Source organism: Phyllobates terribilis, unplaced genomic scaffold (genome assembly GCF_046119375.1).
Source record: "Phyllobates terribilis strain yellow unplaced genomic scaffold, ASM4611937v1 Scaffold_1__5_contigs__length_1240528914, whole genome shotgun sequence".
NCBI classification, from domain to species: domain Eukaryota; kingdom Metazoa; phylum Chordata; class Amphibia; order Anura; family Dendrobatidae; genus Phyllobates; species Phyllobates terribilis.
In genome coordinates, this window is record NW_027362761.1 from 307,244,923 (window position 1) to 307,267,703 (window position 22,781).

At 45.8% G+C, this 22,781-nt stretch overlaps 1 protein-coding gene across 3 annotated transcripts in view; it reads left to right on the top strand.

Annotated features, from left to right (window-relative positions):
• Nucleotides 1-355: 355 nt before the first annotated feature.
• BCR (BCR activator of RhoGEF and GTPase) overlaps nucleotides 356-22,781 on the top strand; it is a 71,958-nt gene continuing 49,532 nt past the window's right edge. The window contains exon 1 of one of the 3 annotated variants that reach the window (XM_073674109.1): nucleotides 356-1,796. In XM_073674109.1, coding sequence (XP_073530210.1) covers nucleotides 830-1,796 — 967 coding nt within the window. In that variant the 5' untranslated portion in view covers nucleotides 356-829. The remainder of the gene's footprint in view (nucleotides 1,797-22,781) is intronic. The other 2 variants (XM_073674121.1, XM_073674114.1) reach the window with 2 other exon arrangements.

Sequence of the window (22,781 nt, forward strand, 5' to 3'; positions counted from 1 at the left end):
GAGCAGTGTGCACTCCCGGGAGCGCTGGCATTGTGTACGGAGCAGTGTGCACTCCCGGGAGCTCCGGCATTGTGTACGGAGCAGTGTGCACTCCCGGGAGCTCCGGCATTGTGTACGGAGCAGTGTGCACTCCCGGGAGCGCTGGCATTGTGTACGGAGCACTGTGCACTCCCGGGAGCGCTGGCATTGTGTACGGAGCAGTGTGCACTCCCGGGAGAGCCGGCATTGTGTACGGAGCAGTGTGCACTCCCGGGAGCTCCGGCATTGTGTACGGATCCGTGCGCACTCCCGGGGGACACCAGTGCCGGCCTCCCTCTCCTTCTCTCCCTCACTCCCTCCCTGACAGGGAGCGTTACACTTCGGCTGACACCGGGGGAGGAGCCGCGCCGGGCCCCGCCCACACATACACAGGGACTGACACAATAGAGAGGCCGAGGATACTACGAGAGGGACGTACGGAGACGGCTCCGGAGCTGAGACGCCCTGAACACATCCTCATATCACCGGAGAGTTGGGACCAGTGACCGGAGCACGGCAGCACATAGGCTGCAGGAGTCCTGGTAAGAGAGCGCTGTGGAGCGGGCCACTAGTGACATGGGTGCACCGGAGCCAGGCATACAGTGACATTTGGTGGCACAGACACCTGGCGAGGACAGAGCAGCCAGGTCCTCTATGGCACAGAGCTGGGTAGAAGACAACCTGGATGATCGCCCCTAGGTGCCCCATACACTGGTTACTCCAAACAGGCTCAGCTGGACACAGACTGGTGATGCCAGAAGCCCCATGCTGAGTTTCCTTGGCAAAGTGTCCCCCAGGGGCCCGGGTCAGGATGTTGGAGCCAGCAGGGTTCGTCGAGGCGTGGCGTGCACAGTTTCCGGACGCGGAGCCGCCACGCATGGAGCTGCGCACCCTGCGGGACATGGAGCAGGAGCTGGAGCGATGCAGAGTGTCAGTACGTAGACTGGAGCGGGAGCTAAGCCGGGAGAGGTTCCGTATGATCTACCTGCAGACGCTCCTGGCCAAAGAAAGACGAGGGTATGATAGACAGCGCTGGGGATTCGAAGAAAGGGATCCCCCAGGTGGTGGTGAGGAGAGACCTTTGGGTCCAGGGCGAGAAGAGAGGGCCCTGGGTCCTGGACGGGAGCAGAAGAGCCCAGAGGAAAGAATTAGAGGACCAGGTCGCAGGGAACCACCTGTCGGCGCCCCTGATCTGTCTCCAGGGGACGTACCTAGGGCCCCCCGCAGGTTATCAAGTTTGACAGAAAGGGATGCAGAACCTCGTTCAGAAAGACTTCGCAGGGCAGCATCTCATCCTGAAGGGAATCCAAGGCCCCTACAGCCTATAGAACCTCGCCGTGGACGCTCTTCAGACAGCAGTTGTGGCTGGGATGGCGACTATGAAGAGACCGAGTTGAATCCACGCTTCATTAGAGATAATGCACTACCTGGTCCTGGAGGTCACTGGGGAGGACCATGGCCTAGGCGCTCAGTTTCACCACAAAGCTTTGAGGATCTTGGCGGCGGATATACTCCTGACTGCAGCTCCAATGAGAACTTGACATCCAGTGAGGAGGAGTTGTCTTCTGGACCCTCAGGAAGGGTTTCACCTCGTGGTCCTTGGGGTCGGTCTCCTCCCTCTCCTGGCAGTGCCAGTCCTCCCACACCTCAGGCACCTGCTCGCCACTGTCAGCTGAGGGTATCTGAAGCCGCAATTGTTGGTGTGAGACGTAGTGGACAGATCTGGCCAAGTTGCATAGAGCCACCAGGAAGAGATGGAGGATACCATGCAGATGGTGGTGAGATTATTCTGTTTTATGTCTTTTTTCCTTCAACAGTCACCAAAATGTTTCAACATCATTTCACATCCTCGTTCTCTGCTTTTTTTAAACTTGAACCTATCTATCCTATCTATCCTCTACATTTGTAATTCAGTGTTAACGTTAATCTGTGAACTAAATAAGAGACCTGAAAGAAGTGATAATTAAATCTTACCGTTAACCATATTAAAGCTGGCAGTGCCCACGACCCTGTACATAAGTGAATTTTTTTGTAAAAGGCACCCCTCCAACGTTAATAGACCCACCCTATAATTCTTGGTTCAGACTTAGGCTACATTCACACATCCATGTGCTGTCCAGTTTTTTCTCAGACAGAACACTGACTCGTACATACATCAATTCTACAAACTGATCTGTGTCTCCGGTCCATGAACATGTCCTCAGATCAGACTCGGCCATTAAAGTCTATGCCGAGCTGTATAATATGGATGAAAAATAGAAGTCATACTTCTCTTTTTCATCCATATATATATATTCTTTTTTTTTTTAAGAGACTAAGGATAAATAAAGATCAGGCGACCTACCTGTTTCATAGAGGAAAAACAAACAGATAAGAACATTTTTTTTTATACCAAATTGAAGATAATTAGTTTGTAAAAATAGAAATGTGTGAATGTGGTCTTAGTGGGGAGAGGGTAGTAGCAGACATCACATATCTCTCGGTCTACAGCTGAACTAAAGGGTCACAATTATTATACTGAACATCAGTGACATCATCCATCAGGGGAGAGGCTGAAAGCCCCCCGAACATATTAGATAGCCAGGCTGCCCCTCACAAAGAGTAAGTGTCATTGTAGTGACTAACTGTCCAGTTGTGGAATTTGTCAGCGCTGTATAAGTAACAGAAATATAGAAGTGTTAGCTTAATAACAACCCCATATGAGTATTTCTGCATAATCCCTTCTGCCTTCCACCCCAATCTTTACCTTTCTCTCATCACTCTCTCCTCCGAGCCTTTACTCACAGTGCGCAGACATGGATTGTGTTCTCTAGATAGACATACAATTAAGCTTTCATATTTTCCCTTTCACAGCTGCGGTATCTGATCTGCGGCTCGCCAGCTGTTGGAAAACTACAACTCCCAGCATTCCCTGACAGCTGGAAAGCACCAGGATGGAGACCAGAGGTTAGCTGGTACTTGAACTTTCCCAACAGCTGGAGAGCCACACTCTGTCGACCACTGATGTAACTTCCTAAATAGTTAAATCTATACAGAGCTCATAAATTGGAAGGGAACTATGAATAATACATAGGTAAGCTTTCATGGCATTCTGGGAAGTGTATTTTAGTGAATGATCATGCTTTTAAAAGTTTTATAAGCCCCTGACTGTGCAGTGTAATCCTAAGGCTCTGTGCACACTGCATTCAATGCTATTGGTCACTTAATTCAGTTGTAAAAAACCCTTATGTTCTTTTGCAGTTATCCTGAACATATACACAGCAAGTTGTCTTTACATAGAAATGCATATGTTCATTCTTTTAAGCAGTTTTCGGGGTCTTTTTCAGGCGAGTTTCCAAACGGATCCACCTGTAAAAGACATTGTGTGCATAAACCTTAAGGGTTTTACACATCCACTTTTCATGGATTGAGTATGGACCGTGATTAACAGATCAGCCATATAAAACAGATGACACACTTAACACATACTTTGTACTTCCGAGATCTGAGTTTCCTCCGTTTTTCACTGATCCATTGTTGGGTGTAAACGGATAAATAAAATTCAGACCGTCACTTAGCGAAAACAATGGATGCAATACACAGGCTGTATGATGACACTTGAAGAAATTGGCCGATTTCTCATGGATGTAGAAGTTCACACAGATGTGTGACTGTAACGTTTGGTATAGGTTGCACCATAATGACTGAAGTGGGTTGAATGTAGGATCTCCACAGGATTCTCTGAAGCCCTACCCTGGCATCGCCTCTTGCTGCCTTTATTTGGGTTATCAACTACCTTGAGTCAAAAGTGAAGTTAAAATGTGCCTTGGAAATGTTTTATTACAGGAAGACTAAAATTCTTATAATGCTTTTATTACATTGTTATGATCCACCGTGCCTCTTGGAGTCATCTTAACATGATTGCCTCACCATGACACCCTCTTTTTAGATGGACGCAAGCCCTGTGTTTAGCTGATTGTCAAAGGTCTTGAATCTCAGCATTACTAGGCTTATAGAAAGGGAAAGAGAAGCTGTGAAGGTGTACATTTCAGCTACAGTGGAAATGTAGTGGTGGATGAAGTACGGTGGGGCAAGATGTACCTGCCAGAGAGCCACTAATCATTGCTTTTAAAATTTGGCCTAACCGGACATATGGAAAAGGGGTGTCTTCAAGAGGCCACTGCTTCCAGCTCCTGTAGTGTGTGTGTGAAGGACATCAGTATGTTTAGGTTTTTTTTCGTTTTAAAGAAGTTATCCGATCATGTGATGTTGAGAATTGAGCAGCTCTTATTTTCCTTCCAATGGAAGGACCTCAGTACCCGACAGCAGCTGCTACATTGAATGGAGCTTTGCAGTTGACATCCGGTCACCTCCGGAGCTAAAAACAGCTGATTGCTGGGTGAGCTGTTTGTTGGACCCTCCCCGATCTGATATCGATGACATATCTTGAGATGAAGATGGGTAATCAGTATCATATGACGGGACAACCCCTTTAAGTTATAGTGATGTGAAAACCACTCCGCAACCTCAATGTGTGAATATATCTTTATTGTTTTACCTCGTCCAGCAAGTCAGATATCTGCTAATCATATTAGTTAACTAGAGCAGCAAATTCTGATGATTGTGAGAGTCTACGAGTATGTGTCCTACATTCAGTCCTCTATTTCTAAGTAGGAGGAAGAAGAAGATGTAAGGCTTATGCTGACTAAATGTTACTGGGTTTAGCAGACGACCATTTAATGAGATTACTTGTATCGGTTAATTCTTTCTGTAAGACTCGTTCTGAACTAATGAGTCAGGAGTCATCCATGAGAGTCGAGCTCTGATGTTCGGAAACACCTGAGATGGAAAGGATTTGTTTCATCATCTGAAACATGAATACTACAGCAACACTGCTGACATCACTCTCTGTTCCCCAAAGCATTGCTTGTTCCATTTTACTAAATGCAGAACTCCCACTTAGGAGATTTAGCCCATCTCCTCCACTATCATATAATGCTAAATGTATCTAGATAAGTATTTATATGTTTTCATTTTATGGCTCTTTTTTTCCAGTTTGAAGGAGTAGAAAACCGGAAAGGAGCTGTTTTCATTCCTCGCACCCAGGGTGCATGTCATGTAAAGCATTCTTACATTTCTTGTAGGTGCAGCATGTCTAGTCTATATCTCCAGCTGACTGTCCTACTTCATACCACTGCAGTGGCTTGTGTAAAATTGTTCAGGCTTGGGGTCCATGTACACGGAATGATCGGCGCCACGATTGCTGATCGGAAAAACTTTACCAATCGGTGTATTTGTAATAGCCTGTTTAAACAGGCAGACCAGAGAAAACAATGCAAACTGACTGAGTACACCGCTCAGTGCTCATAGGCTGCAATGGCTCTCGTCAGTGCGTGACCTGTTTACAGCTGACAACGCACCGCCGTGAACGGTGATCTTATTTACTTCGCAAAAAGATAATTTCACCTGATGAACAAGCTCTTTGCTTTTTTCAATGAATGATCGGCAGCTTATTTACTCAGCAAGATAATCGTGAAACTGATATTTTTAAGAATGTTCAGTGGCTATTTTCTTTAAGTGTAAATGCAGCTTAAAGGGAATTTGTCAGCAGGTTTTTGCTATTTAATCTGACAGCATTATGAGGAAAAGACAGAGACCCTGATTCCAGCGATGTATCACTTAGTTTACTGGGTGCAATACCTGTGATAGGATTACATTTTTCTATGCTGTAGATTTAGCACTGATTATCCTTCTGTGTACAGTGTATTGTGACAGCTTGTTATCAGTGCTGGGGGAGTGGTTGGACTAGGAGGCACCCGGGCAGCTTGTCCTGCAGTGATGATCTACTTCTGATAAAACATTTGTTGTATGGAAACGGCAAAGCACAGCCCAGTAAGTGACACATCTCTGTAATCAGGGTCTCTGCCACTACATAATGGTGCTCTTAGATTTCATTGCAAAACCTTTTAAGGTCTACATCACCTTGTGTTGCTGCCATTTTTTCTATTCTTTCTTTGGCAGGTTTTCACATAATCAGTTTTTTATCCGTATTGTCATTTGTACGGCTATTTTGTAGCTCCATATGCCATCCAGTTTTTACATGAACAACTTAATAAATAATAAAAAGGCCTAATACAGTAAATGTATGTATGTAATGGATCAATGAAAAAACGCATAACATAAAGATGGTAACCTGGATGTGGTTTTAATCTCTCCAATTGACTTGTAATGGGTGAGTCTGATCCGGAATATGGATCAAAGAAGTACACGCTGTTTTTTTTTTCCCCTTTACTCATAGACCACCATAAAAATGTTCATGGGAACTACTACATAGACTTGCATTGGTCCTTGTGCTGTAATATGCTACCCGTTTTGCACATGGACAGCACAGGGGTGTTTAATACGCTCAGCTTCATTAGGCCCAACCGCAGGTCTCATAATCTGCAGTTGGGCCACAAAATGTGGCTTTAGTAAGGGCTAGACAACACGGTCACGTTGTGGCTGTGCGAATTGGCCCTCACGTAGGCGTATTGCCTGGCATATACCTCTAACGCAGTGGTCCCCAACCTTTCTTAGCTTAAGATCCACATTTCAACTCTGATAGAGAGTCATGAGCCACAACCATGTCCCCTGAGTAGTGACAACAAGCTCCTGCTTCCCAATTTCTCCATTTTAGTGACACCCAGAGTCCCCATTTAAAGGTATATTGACAACCAATATTTCCCCATAGAGATCACACCGAGGCAGTATATTTACATCTAAAGCGTTCCCACCTCACCCCACCTTCGGTATTTTTGCATGAAGCTATCACATCACAATATTGCATCTAGCACCAAGCTCCTCCTCTGACTGTCAGTATTCTCCTATACCAGGGCCATTATATGCTCATCCAGGCCTGCTCTTCTGTGCAGGGCTAATCACAAATGTCTCCATCTGGAAATCTGCTCCTCATAACTGTGTGCTAGACCTGGTGCTAATGTACCAAGCTAAGCTGGCAGACAGCGGCGAGCCCCACACCACGGACCTGCGAGCCACAGGTTGGGTAACACTGCTGTAACCTATGCCATATACATACAGTGGCATATATCACCCATAGACTTCAATGCTACAAAAGCTTATACTGTGAGAAGCTAAATATACTGATGGATTTGCATGAGAATTGTTCTGCAAAATGAGCCACCCTTGGGGCTTTTGTATATGTAGGTTTACACTATTATTTGTCCCAAGGTGTAAATAATTGGTTCATATCCATTCCTCAGGCCAATTATTTTTTTTCCTAATTTACCAGGCCCTGGTTAATGAACCACCACCAAATTATCATTAATTTATACATATAATCATCTAATTGCAAATTTCCTGTAATCTCCAAGCCATATGTGAGAACTAGTTTGTTTTATAATAATTTTTTGGATACGCCACCATATATACATCTGAATACAGTTGTTTTTTTTACAATCCAGGCCTATATGTCTTGCAGAATGCACTGTATAAATGTGACCTAGCCTAAGAGCCTCTTAGTGTTTTAGACACAATTTGAGCAATATGGTCAACATATTTCTGCTGTTTAAGGAAAAACCTTATATGAATACATTTTTCCCTTGGAGGGAAGGGAGGTAAACCGTAATGTTTCTCTAAATGGTCCGTTTAAGAGTGGGATTTTACATTTTGCAACCAGGCAGGTAAAGAATTTCACGCAAGTCCAAACCCTAGAAGGACATTTGTCTTCATTTGGGTAAATTAACAAATCACTATTCTTGCAAAAAGCAATCATGGTAGATTTCTTTCTTATCTATCTAGAAGCCTAAGGCACTCTGTGCTGCTGTGAGCTTTACTTAAAGGAAGAAGAATCTATGACTCCAGCAGGTGGTGGAGTTTGGGCATGCGTACACGCCTGTGTGCTTGGATCCTGTGAGGCGACACACTGTCACTATGGGTCTATGTTATGAAGCAATAGGCTCTCTGTATGCGGCTGTATGGTACCTCCATGGGGCATTGTGTTGTCACCTAGGGGCTATACTTAAAGGGAAGACACTTTGCAATATGGCATACAATGGAGCCAAATCTCTGTCTCTATGTATAAAACTAGAAGCACAAAAAGATATAATATGGGCCGATACCAGGCATTGATCCAAAAATGGGTGAGCCCCTAAACTATGATCAGACAATTTTTTTTTTTAGGTCTTGAAATTCCACCACTAGGACACCAGTGAGATCGGAGCAAGGCAAAGATTAGTAAAGTGATTCAACACTCTTTATAGTAAAAACAGATAAAATACATCTTTACCGCATCAGCAATCTTTAAAGCAGAATCCACATCAGCCGGAGTCCTCCATCTACGTCACACTTTCAGTATCAGTGTATTCATTGAATGATGTTCTTGTCAGTCCTGCTGAGACCATGAGTTCCATAAGCGATCACCGCCAACAGTACTGTAACAGGTTTCCATTAAACCTATGATAGTATTGTTGGCGGTGATTGCTTCTGGAACTACTAATCTCAGCAGGAAAGATAACAATATCATTTGATGAATACATCAATACTGCAGTTGTGAGGAAGAGAGAGGATTCTGGATTATGTGGATTTTGCTTTAAGGATCATTGATGCAGTAAAGTTGTATTTTTCAGCCTCTTCCTTTTGAACATGGTCAATATTAAGGAATGAGGTGTCTGTGGTACACCCTCATCTGTTTAAGAAGCCTAGTCACCCAGACATGGAGTGCACAACCTTTTCTGGTCCAAGGGCTGCAATGAAACTTACAGGGGTATTACCATTGTAAAAAAAAAAAAATTCTACTTATCAAAATTATACCATAAATGCCTGATGGATAGTAGTCCATAAAGAAGAAAAATCATCTAGGAGAATAAACGGTGTCCTTACTTTTTAGCACAAAGGAGGTGTGAAAGCTGTGTGTGAATCTGGAAACAGAGGTGGCTGTCTGTAAAACTCATTCATTTTTCCGTAGTAACAAAGAAGGAACAAGGGAAACCATTCTTCTAAAACTTATGGGAGACACAAAGGTGACTGTTTGCCACCCTGCTTTTCTTTGATAAGGAACTTCATGCAGACGACCACACACAGCAAGCATTTCTGTGACCAGGTGGTTGGGGGCTGCACTGAAGGCATCACAGGCCACATGTGCACCCTAGACCACATGTGCACCCTAGACCACAGATTGTGCACCTCTGTTGTAGATAATAGGCCAAGACATTAACTTGTCTAAGCTACCGCATTGTAGCAGTGGCATGGCAGTGCCATCAGGTACCAATATAAGGCACAATCCTAATGTGACCCACACCTTATCTAGTGCTGCTTTGATTTCTATTTCTAAAAGCAAATCCAGACGTGATTGCCCTGTATCAGAGGCAGCTAGGCTCATACACTTCAGTGGAGCAGCGCTGCAACCTTTGGACAAGTGTAGAGCTGTATTAAGGGAAAGGCAGGCGTGTTTCTCTAATGCTAATCCAACCGTTTAACTAGATGATTTTTCAGCATTTTGTTGACAACCCCCTTTTAAAGTTGTCCCTGCCCCGTACAAGAGAACAAGGCGGTCCTCTTTCCAAACCGCATCCCCCTCCTATCCCACATTAGCCGAATGCTGGTCCTGTGCTGTAATATTTGTGCCAGATTTCTATTCTATGAAAATGAATTCCCGTCTATGACTGTCCTTGGTGTCTACCAGTCTCCCTATGAGACAGGGTTGCCAACTTTGCTTTTTTATTTTTTCTGGACAGCTTATCAAAAATCACAGACAGACAATATTTTTTACGGACACATTGGAAAACCATAATAAATCATTATAATTATAAGTGATCCATGTCTACCGCCCATAATTCTGATGAGAAGACATCAGCCGCATTCACTGTAAAATGATGGTAATTACAGTCAAAATGAATCTATATAAGTTTCTTCAGCTTCAATAAAATCACAAAAGCCTTAAATTTGTTTTATTGAACAGGGCAAAAAAAGTGCCCTATTTTTACTGACAGTCCTAGAATTTCTGGATGGTTGGCAATCCTGCTATGAGATATACATGTCGTAAAAGGGTCATTTTTGGGAGGGTGAAGCAGAGTGCACTTTGGACTATGCCATTATTTGCGTTTTGCAAATTACAGGAGAACCCATATAAATATCTCCGGGTGAGATATTGTGCTGACAAGGCAGCTGGTTTAGTAGCCATATAACACTTGTTATCTCCTATTCCTCCTGTGTACTGGCGTGACGGCTACATTTATTGTCCAGCCTGCTACTACCCATTCATTGCCTCTCCTGCGTGTGCTTATTGAATTTTTATGGGCAGGATACATTGAGAAGATGGTGGAAGGAAAAGATGGACAGATGTTAATCAGGAGCATCTTGTAGAGACCATCTGTCTCCGCACAGTGGGCCGGGTCCCTGTCCTAAGAACAATAGCCTTGTTGCATGGAGCACCTGCTAATCCTAAAGCACTCTGATCCCACCAGGGCAAACAGAGGGCTTTCTTTTATGTCCCACGTGTCCCCCCCCGTCTCATCATATTCATCTTGAAATGCTGACATTGCTTCACTTTCGGACTCCCGGTGCTCTTGGGTATGATTATCTAGGGCATCTCTAAAAGGCTCATGCTTTTAATAACTCTGGGAAAAGGCAGTGGACACAGTGGGGGAATACATGACATGGAAGGGAAGAGAGAAGAAGAGGAGGAGGTCCTGTGACATTGAAAAAAAAAAAAGGAGCGATCATAAAAAAAGGAGTCAGATAAAGCGATGTCATGTGACATGGTGCAGCTCAGCGGCCAGATATTTACAGCCTAATCCCATTGTGTCCACTCAACCTTATCAGCCTCTGACCACCTCCAGCTCGGTAATGGCTGGGCTTTGTACTTGTCTTTTATACCACATCTCTCTACTCCCTTCTCTCCTCCTTTTTGGGAAAATGGCCCCTGCCCCCCACAGTAGGAATATTGCCTGAGTAAGCCCCAGCGTAAATATTTTATATGTTCTTCTAGCCATGCTGACCTTGTGCGGCTGTAGGAGTGATCCTTATTATGTAAGAGGTGATGGCAATGATCAGGATGGGAAACTGCGGCTGTATGTGAGCAGGATAGAAATAAGCTGGCGAGCACTCCTCCCGAAAATCCCCACCAAAATCTCTTTATTTTAATAATATATTTCCTGTTATTTATATAGTGCCAACACATCCCGCTGCCGGTGAATATGAGTCATTGCGTTTTGCTCCTCTCTCAGGTTGTTAAAGGGGTTTTCCTACCAGAATCATCTCGGACATAGTGATAGGATATGCAGTACCGCTATTGGTTTATGGGGGTTCAAGCGCTGGGTCGGAACCATACCGATTAGGAGATCTGGTGATTTTGCATGTGCAATAAGGCGAACACCCATCGGTCATAGCATGTAAAGTGCAGACTTTAATAATCATATGTCGTAAGTGCACATCCTCTGTGTTCATCAGCATCACAGCCGCTGAGTCTGTCCATAGAAATAATAATAATCTTTATATAGCGCCGACATATTCCACAGCGCTTTACAATTCAGACAATTTACATTATTGGCACTGTCCCTGACGCGCCCCTGGGCCTGTGTCGCGCTGCGTTGCGCACGCGGGAGCTTACCCGGAGCCGGATCTCTTGAGGGTTGTAGTCTCGTGGCGGTGATCCGGTCCGTGCCCAGGGAGTCAGACTAAGTGGCGCTGTATCAGCGGTGGATGATGGACGACTACGCCACCCGTTGAATGCAGCTATGGAGCTGCCGCTGCAGGGCAGACCGCTGAGGCCGGTGGAAGGATGGTGCAGCGTGGATGGTATAACCCCCAACGGGAGGGGTATGGCCTCAGGGCAGCCGACGTGGATGATGGGGGTAGCAGGAACCACTCAGAGACGATGCGGTGTAGTTCAGGGTCTTTACTGGTGACAAAGATAGACCCTCCCGGAGTACTGGCTAGCGGTTGGGGCCTGGTCAGTCCTTGAGCAGATGGGATCTCCCCTGGCCAGGCGGAGTTGTAGGCCTCCCAAACTAACGATACTCTTCTGGCTACCTTGCTAGAAGCGAGTATAAGTAGCCCACGTCCCTGAGTGTACCGTGTGGTGCTCACCCGTATGGCCGGTGACTCGGGGCCTTCTAGTAGCTTCCGCTCCACGACGGCGGTGCTGGTCCCATGCGTGTGACCGTGCCTTCGGGTTTCTTGGCCAGAGGACCTGAAATCCCCTGCCTGACGGATTCTGCTGCTGGGTAGGAGTTAGTCCCCACAGCCTCGGACTCCGGGTCCGGTAAGAAATCTTCTCAGTCAGGGCGAGCTCTGCAGCTGCCAGCCCCTGACTCTTTGTAACACTGCTCCCACAGAGCTCCTGTTGTTTCTTCCTATGCTGCTTCTCTTCTCTACTTCTGGCATGGCCCAGGAGCTGGGCCCAGCCGGAGCCACAGCTCCCTGTCAGCCCTCCTGGCTGAACTCTCCCTCTCAACTCTCTAACCCTGCCTCAGCCCCAGGTTTATACAGGGGAAGTTCTTCCCCTCCCAGGACTGGGCAGGAGGTGTGGCATGCATAGGATTCCTGACCAAGAGACCTCCCACCTGCTCTCAGACATAACATTGCTGTTACTGTGGAAACCAGACCCCTGGGGTGCCACATCCCCAGTGGGGCTCACAATCTACATTCCCCATCAGTATATCTTTGGAGTTTGGGAGGAAACTGGAGAACCCGGAGGAAACCCACGCAAACACGGGGAGAACATACAAACTCCTTGCAGATGTTGTCCTTGGTGGGATTTGAACCCAGAACCTCAGCGCTGAAAGGCTGCAGTGCTAACCACTGAGCCACCGTGCTGCCCTACCCTTTTGCTCATGGGAGATGGAAACAGAAGAGTGATTTTTGAAGACCTGGGATCCATATTGCCCGGATCAGTTCTAACCCCTTGGGTCCCAACCCAGCCACAAAACTTGCCTCTACATTTCTAATATACTGACGCCATACTTGGTGCCATACTTTTTATACTCGCTGTAGCAGTCCTTCAGTTCTGGAGCTTTTTTTTTTTTTGGTTAATAAATACTTTGTAACAGGTATACAAATTTCTTGTATGTGGTCATTTTTAGCAGTTTATGCTGTAACATAATTCTTGATTTACTAATATTTCCATTGTTGTGTTACCCAATTATTGGATTATTTCAGCAGCATATATTGCGACTTAATAGCTCCTGAATGTGGCTACCCATTTGGCTTGCGGTAGCCTGTGAGTGGAACGGTCCAGCTGACGTCTAGGTACCAGGTGCACTGCATCCAAAACAGAGGGTTGTCAGCCCACATGTGTGTTACACCTGTTTTTGCTGCCTGTAGTCTACATTGCCATTGGTTACTAATACAATGTGACCACTAGGGTGCACATGGCACATTGCAGAGTGATGGCATAACCGTACAGCTACTCCGAAGCTGATGGTACAGTGGAGATTCATGGTAAACGCTGAAGACTCCTGTAATTAATTACATTGACACAAAACTGGATTTGTCATACACGTAGAACTGAACCAAAATATATTTATACCTTGGCATTTGTGGCATTGAAGACTGTAGTTGGGTGTTTCCTGGCATAGCAGCAGTATTAGTCAGGATCGTGTTGTGTGACTTTCTCACACTGCACTACATCCAGCCATTGCAGAATAGAAACTTTGTTTCTTTCTTGTTCCTTTTCTTGTTATTTTCTTGTTCCATGATTTTGGTTTCATAGACGTACATGGGTTTTCACTATATTGAAACTTTAGTTTTACCTGATTTACCTTTGTGCATATTGTGAAGCATTAGTCTCATATGTTTGAAACTATTAGTCTTCTAAGGCTATGTTCACTGAGTGTTTTTTCAGCGTTTTTTTTTTCTGCAGCAAAACTTGATCTCTTGGCAGGAAAGAAGCTGCGTCAAAAACGCAGGTTTTGGTGCGTTTTTCAGGATTCCAAAGTCCAGCTTTGCTTCCAGCACAGAAGCATGAACACAGCTCACCAATTCCAGACCTGTGTGAAACCATATTAACCAGAATTACAAATATACTGTGGGGGGAGGTGAATTGTTCAGGAATAATTTTTCTAAGACCCTGGCAGTGCATTGAGTTTGTAGGGCACTATTTATTTTACACTATGATCTGCCATTGAGTTGCTCAGAGATTGTTTAATTTTACACCTCCATAGGTAACCGGTATAGTTCAATCTCACACCTAGGTCAGCCAATGTTTACACTGTACACATCACTAATTTAATTAAACTATACTAATCCCAACTGCCATCTCAGGTGACCAAGACAAGATGGTAAAAATCACAAAAATAAATGAGTTTCACATACTGCTGTACTTTTTTCTTTTTTTTTCCACTTAAAACGCAGCAAAACCTGATATCTATGTTCACACTAGGCGTTTTTTACCACCCATTACTTTCAATGGGGAAAAAAAAAACGCAGAAAAAACGCTGAAAGAAGTGACATGCTCTATTGTGCAAAAAAAACATGCAAATCACAAAATACTGATGACACAAAAACCAATGTGTGTGCATAAGATTTCTGAAATCTCAGACTTTGCTGATACTGTAAAACGCAGCTGAAAATTAGCATAAAAAAAAGCTGAAAAAATGCCTAGTGTGAACATAGCCTAAAGGTCTTGGCATTGGGGTTGCTGTGTTTTATTTGCCCCCTAGAGACGCCTATGCCAGTGATGTGTCACTTACTGCGCTTCTTGCTGTAGGTTTGATAAAACACCTTAACTGCTGCAGTTCTGCTAGTCTTCTCAATGATGAAGTCCTGCTATGTAGTCTTTGATATTTATGAGCTCTGTATATGATTACCACTGATTAGTAGCTTTCTGCCTATACACGGTGTAGATAAAAAGAGGTCAATGATGTGGGTGAGGTTATACACAGCCCATCATTCAGATAACTGGTAGATCTGCAACAAATAAAACTGTGATTTTATCGAAACTACAGCAAGAAGCCAGGTAAGTAATATACTGATCAAATTGGGGTCTTTGCCCCTACATTATGCTCCTTTCAGACTGGTGACATTTCTTCTAAAACAAGCCATTTGTCTTTTTTTAACTTGGTTATCTGGATATATTTACAAGATATCATCCTGAACAGTTTATTTATAATTGTTGGTAAATGAGAGTATTTCTGAGAAGTATCACTGGAAAACAGATGTAATGGGTATGATATCTGCAGGTATGCGATTCTGTCAAATCACAGCAAATTTGAATTGAGAATGGCCTGGGTTAAAGCACCACTCCAGCGATTGATTTTTTTTCAGCGCTGGAGTGGTGCTTCCAATGTAAGGTCCCTGACTGTAGTCTTATACTTACCTGTCACCGTCCGCACCTTTTTTCGGCACCATGGCGCCATCTTGTCCAGAAGTGAGAAGTTATGTCACAAGCTCTCAATGCAAGTCTATGAGAGCCAGAACGAGGCTCTCATAGACTTATATTGAAAAGTGACCTCCGGCTCAACCAGCAAACATTGGAGCGATCTAGCAGGTCACAAACTGCTGGAGACTGACAAGAGTGGTGGCGATAGAAGGTGAAGACGGCGGCTGGTAAGTATAAGAGTGGGGTCAGGAACCTGAAATTAGAAGCACCACTCCAGCTCTACAGTAAAAAACAAAAACAAAACGCTGGAGTGGTGCTTTATATATTGGCTCCTGGCCTGTGTTTCCATGAGAAGTCCAGTTTCCTAGTCTGCTGCTCATGTTTCCTGTGAGCACACCCTGGGAGCTGCCGTCACATAGATGGCTCGCATGCCCTTGACTATTTGCATTCCTGGCCCTCATTATAGGAGTATGTGGCACTTACATGTCACTTCTATTTATCATCCTGCGATCATCCGTGTTCATGCCCTCACCCAGTACATGTCTCTCTGTGAGATAACATCTCTGTGAAACTGGTTGTTTCCTAACTCGCTTATCAAGCTGGAAAAGCCGCTCTTTCAGATTCCTGTCTCCTCAGTGTAAGGGGGTGAGAGAGGGCAGGAGCCACGAGAAAAATGTGGAGGGACAGGTAAAAAAAAAAAATTGGCGCAGAAATCACATGAACCTTAGAGGAATGTGTGTGGGAAGAATTCTATATTGTATTCATGTTTTCAGCCTATGTGCCCGATATTTAATACCTCGTTGTCGTTCTATAATGGCACCGTTATAGAGGCTTGAGTCGAACACAGCTACTTGTACATGAGACTTTCATCTCCAACTATTGGCCTCATTCTGACGTCTGTCTTTCAAGGATAGAATACTTGCCTATTATTTTGTATGGTGCAGTTCACGTATGTGCTTATTTTTCCAGACTGGTCCCCCCCCCCGAAAAAAAATTAGAGATATGCTACTTTGATCCAAGTTACGGATCAAATATACCCGTATACACATATATGGGTCTGTGAAAATCCCGGGCAGCACATGGATGCCATCCTTGTGCTGACCATTATTAACACTGCAGTGCTATTTTTGATTTTTAAACATATGATAAAATCTAACACACTAACCAAAATCTGATCTGAAACACTGACTATAATTGGTACGTTTTCTGCATACGAGAAAAATCACTGATGTCCGAATAAGGCCTAAGTTTGTACACTGTTTATATACACTGGATCTTCTGGGCAGAAAGTCTGCTGCGTATTAGTGTATCATAGTTGTGGCTGACATTTTGCAAAATCTCGTCCACATGCTGTAGAGAGAATCTGATGGCCAGCACAGTGGATTTGAAATTGGCAGCATGCAAGTTTTGAAATTTGCTGTTGAAATTTTGCGATGGAAAGGGTCAAATGTGCAGCAAATAGATACAAAGAGTATACACCTAGAGCAGGGATGTCAAACTCAAACACACACAGAGGGCAAAAAGGGAAAACTTGGATAAAGTCACGGGCGAACCAGTATACAGTATAATGGGCCCCACATAGTCCTCCATAAACAATAATGGACCCCCGCATAGACCTCCATACACAATTTGTAGTGTCTTGCACAATTCCCTCGTGCCCTTCGACATAAATGGAGTCCCTTGGTCCATTAGAATCTCCTTAGGCAACCCCGTTCTGGAAAATATATAGACTAACTCCCGGGCTATACACCTGACCGAGGCGTTTTGTAGTGGTATAGCCTCCGGATACTGTGTAGCATAATTCAATACCACTAGGATATACTGATGCCCTCAGTTGACTTGACCAGGGGCCCCACTAGATTCATTGCTATGTGTTCAAATGGGACCTCGATGACAGGTAGCCATACTAGGGGACTGCGAAAGTGGGCCACCGGGGAGGTTAGCTGGCATATGGGGCAGGAACGACAATATCTCATTATTTCTCTGTAAACAACTTAGCCAGTAGAATCTCTGGAGAGTCCGTTCCTGAGTCTTATCTGTGCCCAGGTGACCTCCCAACACATGGGAATGAGCCATGTCTAGTACCCTGCGTCTATAGGGCCCTGGCACTAGCAAGAGCTCTATTACCTCACCCCTTGGCTTGGTTACTCTGTACAGCAAATCCCCATTCACAGCAAAATAAGGGCACCGACTGTCAGCCCCCGGCTCCTGAGGCACTCCATTTAGCACGGTAACATTTTCGAACGCCCCTTTCAAAGTTAAATCCCTGAATTGGGCAGTTCCAAAGTTTCCCTCGGACACCTCCAGCTCGGGGATATTGGCCTCAGGGGAAGCTACCTCATGACCATCGCCCACAAACGCACACATGGGAAACTCGTCAGTTACAGCCTGCGGCGAGGTTTCATCAGGGGTGATCTGGCTGTCGTCCGAGCAACCAGGCATCCCCACTTTCCCCCACATGTCCCAGAATAATGCAAAGTCCCGGACGATTATTATCGGGTGCATCAAGTCTTTAACGACCCCCATTCCTGTGATGTGGTGCCACAGTCTGTTTACATCCACTCAGGCCACAGGATAGTTGTTAGCATCCCCATGGATACACGCACCACCTTCCCAGGAACCAGCCGATGAGGGAGTTTGGCGCTTATCAGGGTTACCAAACTTCCTGAGTCCAACAGTCCAGACACTTGCACCCCGTTTACGGACTCTGAGCACACCTGAGGGCCTTCGCCATGTTGATGAACCGCGCTGCAGGCGGGGTATGCAAAATAGGAGCAATGCCAGCCTATGTTGCAGTCCATTGGTTCAGAGTTCATGGGACACCGGGCGGCTATATGGCCAGGGGCATGACCCCTCCAACAGAGGATGGAATGGGACTGATTACCCAGCTGCGATTCAGCTGCCTCCTGGTACTTTGGACGCCCACCCACTGAAGATTTAGTCCCCCTCTTTTGGAAGCCCCAGAAAGGTGATCTAACCCCTGCTTGACCACCCAGGGAACCCTCTACCGCCCGGTACCTCTCTACCAGGCCCACCAGGTCATCTGCATTTTGGGGATCTCACTGGGCAACCCAGGACTGAATCCGCTTCGGCAGAGCGTGCATAAACCGATCCATGACCACTCTCTCGACCATTTGGGCTGGGGAACAAGTCTCTGGCTGCAGCCACTTCTGTACCAGGTGTAAAAGATCAAAACATTTGTGACCGAGGAGGTTTGTCCCTGTGGAATTCCCAGAGGTGGACTCGTTGTGCCCTGACTGCATTGGTTACGCCCAGCCGCGCCAGGATCTCAGCCTTAGCTTGCTATACTCCTTAGCGTCCTGTAGGGCCAGATCAAAATACGCCTTCTGTGGTTCCCCCGTCAGATATGGAGCTAGAACCTCCGCCCACTGCTCCGGTGGTAGTCTCTCACGGTCCGCCACCCTCTCAAACACGGCCAGGAACGCCTCAGTCATCCCCCGGAGTCATCTTTTGCAACACCCCTTCCACGGTTTTCCTCACCTGGGTCTCGTCGCTTCGGCCTGGAGGTGGTGCGGCATCTCTGACACGGACGGCCTCCGCCAGGAGCGTCATCTGTTCCTGCTGCTGTCGCTGCTGCATCTGTAACTGTGAAGCTGGAATTGCTGTATCAACAATTTGTTGGTCTCCTGTTGAGTTTGCTGCTGATGCATATTCGCCTGCACCAGTTACTTTATCAGCTCTTCCATGCTGCTGGACGAACCTTGCTAGCTGGCAGCCTTCACCCAGGACATATACGGTTTCCTATAGCAGCCACACTGCCCCTTGGGATTCGTGCCCGCACTTCTAGCACCAACTTGTGAGGAGTCAGTTCTGGGTAGACGCAGGTTCACATAGGAATGCAGTCCGCAGGTTCACATAGGAATGCAGTCCGCAGATTCAAAAAACAAACTGGTGGTTTATTAAGTGTCCATAAACCAGTCAGGAAAACAAAACGTAACAGCCTCTTTCTGGCACAAAAAGGTATAACTGAGCAAAAACTCAAAAACTCCAAAATAACCAGTCCATACAGCACGGCCATAGCCTTTTAAATGAAGTGCCTTTCTCTGTCTCCAGCAGAGTCTGAGCAGCAAATGCAAGGTCTGCTCACCTTGCACAACATATAGCACACTGAGACAGGCGCAGCTGTTTTAAATCAGGCCTTCCAAGACATGGACTGGAGGTAAGTGAGCAGCTGATTCTCCCCCCCTTCTCCCAGCTCTTTCAGCTGCTCGTAAAACCCGGCCCTATAATCCAGGCCCATCAACCACCTCTCAGCACTATGTGTGCTGGAGCATGCTTTTCAGAGCCCTACATCACCACGGCTTGGCACCTTGGGGACACATACCTCCCGTTCACGACCTGTCCGGCTGCAACCTTACACTATATACTGTAATGCAGCGGCTTGCTTGGCATTACTGTAATAGTCCAGGTTGTGTTCTGGGCCGACCATGTACCTCCCCCTCAGGTGACTGGTCACATGACTGTGACATAGCACAGGTCCTGTATGCACAGAATGTCTGATCACATGACTGTGACATCAGCACAGGTCCTGTGGGTGTGTAATACAGGATATAAACCCTGGTAGTCTTGACACAGGGTGTGTGTGAAAGGCGTGAGGCCTGTTTCCTGTGTGGGACACCGTTGTAGTGAGGCCTGCTGAAGCCTTGGAGGGCCAGAGGCTTGGAAGATAGGAGTCCTGGAGGGCAAGAGGCTGGATTCTTGTGTGTGAGAGATGCCAGCAGCCTTGGACGACAAAAGGCCTGGAGACCACCCTTGGTAAGCCTTAGAGCCACAGTGGTGGCAGAACAAAGCGGACTGACGCAGCTACGACCCAGCAAAGGTAAAAACACTGTTGATGTGGACATTGATATAAGTGACTTTGCTGAGGGATGTAACTGGAGCCAAGAGGGCCTGTCTGCCATTTGAAAGGCTCCCGAATGTTATGTGTGTAATATGCCGGTGAGCCACTAAAATGGACTGTGTGATCAGCAGTTTATGAAGTATAATAAACTGCTGGAGTGTGAAAACTAGAAAAACGTGGCTGGTGTGCTTCAATTGACCCGGTGCAGCGAGTATCCCCCAGTATGATGACTAGCGCTGCCTTACAATACATATATATTTATATATTTTATTTATTTATTTTACTGTACAGTGGCATGTAAAAGCTTGGGCACCCCTAGATTACTGTGAACAGTTTAGCAAGTTAAGGGAGACACATTTCCTTTGTATTTTAGGCAAAAAAAAAAATATTGTCACTTTTTACATTTTAACAATTACAAAAAGGAAAATTGGCTATTGTAAAAGTTTGGGCACTCTGCATGGTTAGTTCCTAGTAGCAGGGGTGTATTAAGAGTAGCAAGGGCCCCGGGCAGTTTAGAAGGCGCGGGCTCCCCCCCACACACACACACATGATTTATCACGTGACATGTCACATGATCCCCTGTGATAGATCATGTGATAGTTCACGTGAAATTAATTTGGCACAATATTAATTATAATATTTTTTTTAGGCTGTGTGCCCACTATGCGTTTTTTAAGCGTTTCTGCAGCGGCAATTCCGCTGCAGAAACGCTTAAAAAACGCTTGGTAGAAGGTCTGCCATGTTCCCCAATGATAATCCACATGTGCTGTGCACATGCTGCGGAAATTTCCGCTGCGGATTATCATTGTGGAAAAATCCGCAGCATTACCAATTATTTTGCGGAAGTGCTGCGTTTTCGCCGCCATTGACTTGCATTAGAACGCATGGAATCCGCATCACTGCATCCATGCGTTTCAATGTGCGGATGGTACCCGGGTGTGGAGGACAGGAAACTCTCCTCCGGACCCGGGTACCATAGAACCTGTAAATAAGAATAAAATAAAAAATAAATATTATACTTACCTTCTGATGGCCCCCAGTGTTTTTATCCGATGCCTCCTGGCTTGCCGGCAGCTCGCGATGGTCTGAAAAGGACCTGCCGTGACGTCATTTAGTCATGTGACGGCTCACTTGACCGCTGACGTCGGCAGGCCATCAGAAGGTAAGTATATATTTTTTTATTTTTTATCATTCTTTTACGGACACACTATACAAATCCATGCTGGTTGCATGGATTTATATAGTGTAAGGCTATGTGCCCACGATGCAGAAATGCTCAGGATTTTTTCCTGAGCGTTTCTGCATCTCCCTGGCAGAAAAAAACGCATGCGGATTGTACATGCGTTTTCCTGCCAGGGACATGCGGAAATGGAGCGGTTACCCACTGACATTCCGCATGCGGATTGACAAGCGCTTTCCAAGCGATTAGCATCACTTGGAAAGTGCTTGTGACAGCTAGGTCACACTATATAAATCCATGCAAACAGCATGGATTTATATAGTGTGACCCGAGAGAGTGGTAAAAATAAATGTATACTAACCCTCCGATGGCCCCCGGTGTCCCGCTCACTCCGTTCTCCCTTGTCGGCAACAGTGAATTGAAAGACCTGCCGACGTCAGCGGCACGTGACCCATCAGCAGCGCTGCGCGGGCCGACAGAAGGTAAGTATACATTTATTTTTTATTTTATTCTTTTTTTACAGATTTTTTAATGGTATCTGGGTGTGGATGAGACTCTCCTCTCATCTACACCCGGGTACCAGCCGCACATTAGAACGCTTGGATTACGCATCTACATATACAATGATGCGTAATCCATGCGGTCTAATACAAGTCAATGGCGGCGAAGACGCAGCACTTCCGCAAAATAATTGGTAGTGCTGCGTTTTTTTCTGCAATGATAATCCGCAGCGGAAATTTCCGCAGCATGTGCACAGCACATGTGGATTATCATTGGGGAACATTGCTGCCCTTCTACCATGCGTTTTTAATGCGTTTCCGCAGCTGCAAAAACGCTACGGAAACGCATTAAAAACGCATCGTGTGCACACAGCCTAACCAAGTTGTCAAGCACTTTCCAAGTGATGCTAAAATCACTTGGAAAACGCTTGTCAACCCGCATGCGGAAATGCAAGTGAAGAACGCTTCACATCCGCATGTCCCTGGCAGGAAAACGCATGTACAATCCACATGTAAAATCTACATGTACAATCCGCATGTAAAATCCGCATGCGTTTTTTCTGCCAGGGAGATGCAGAAACGCTCCAAAAAAATCCGGAACATTTCTGTATCGTGGGCACATAGCCTTACATTAATTGTATGACTCAATATGGAGCACATGTAGCCATCTATACACAGCGGGAGGCTGCACGGTGCCATCTATACACAGCCGGAGGCTGCACGGTGCCATCTATACACAGCGGGAGGCCGCACGGTGCCATCTATACACAGCGGGAGGCCGCACGGTGCCATCTATACACAGCGGGAGGCCACACGGCGCCATCTATACTCAGCAGGAGGCCGCATGTAGCCATCTATACACAGCAGGAGGCCGCACGGCGCCATCTATACACAGCGGGAGGCTGCACGGCGCCCACCCCCAGAGAC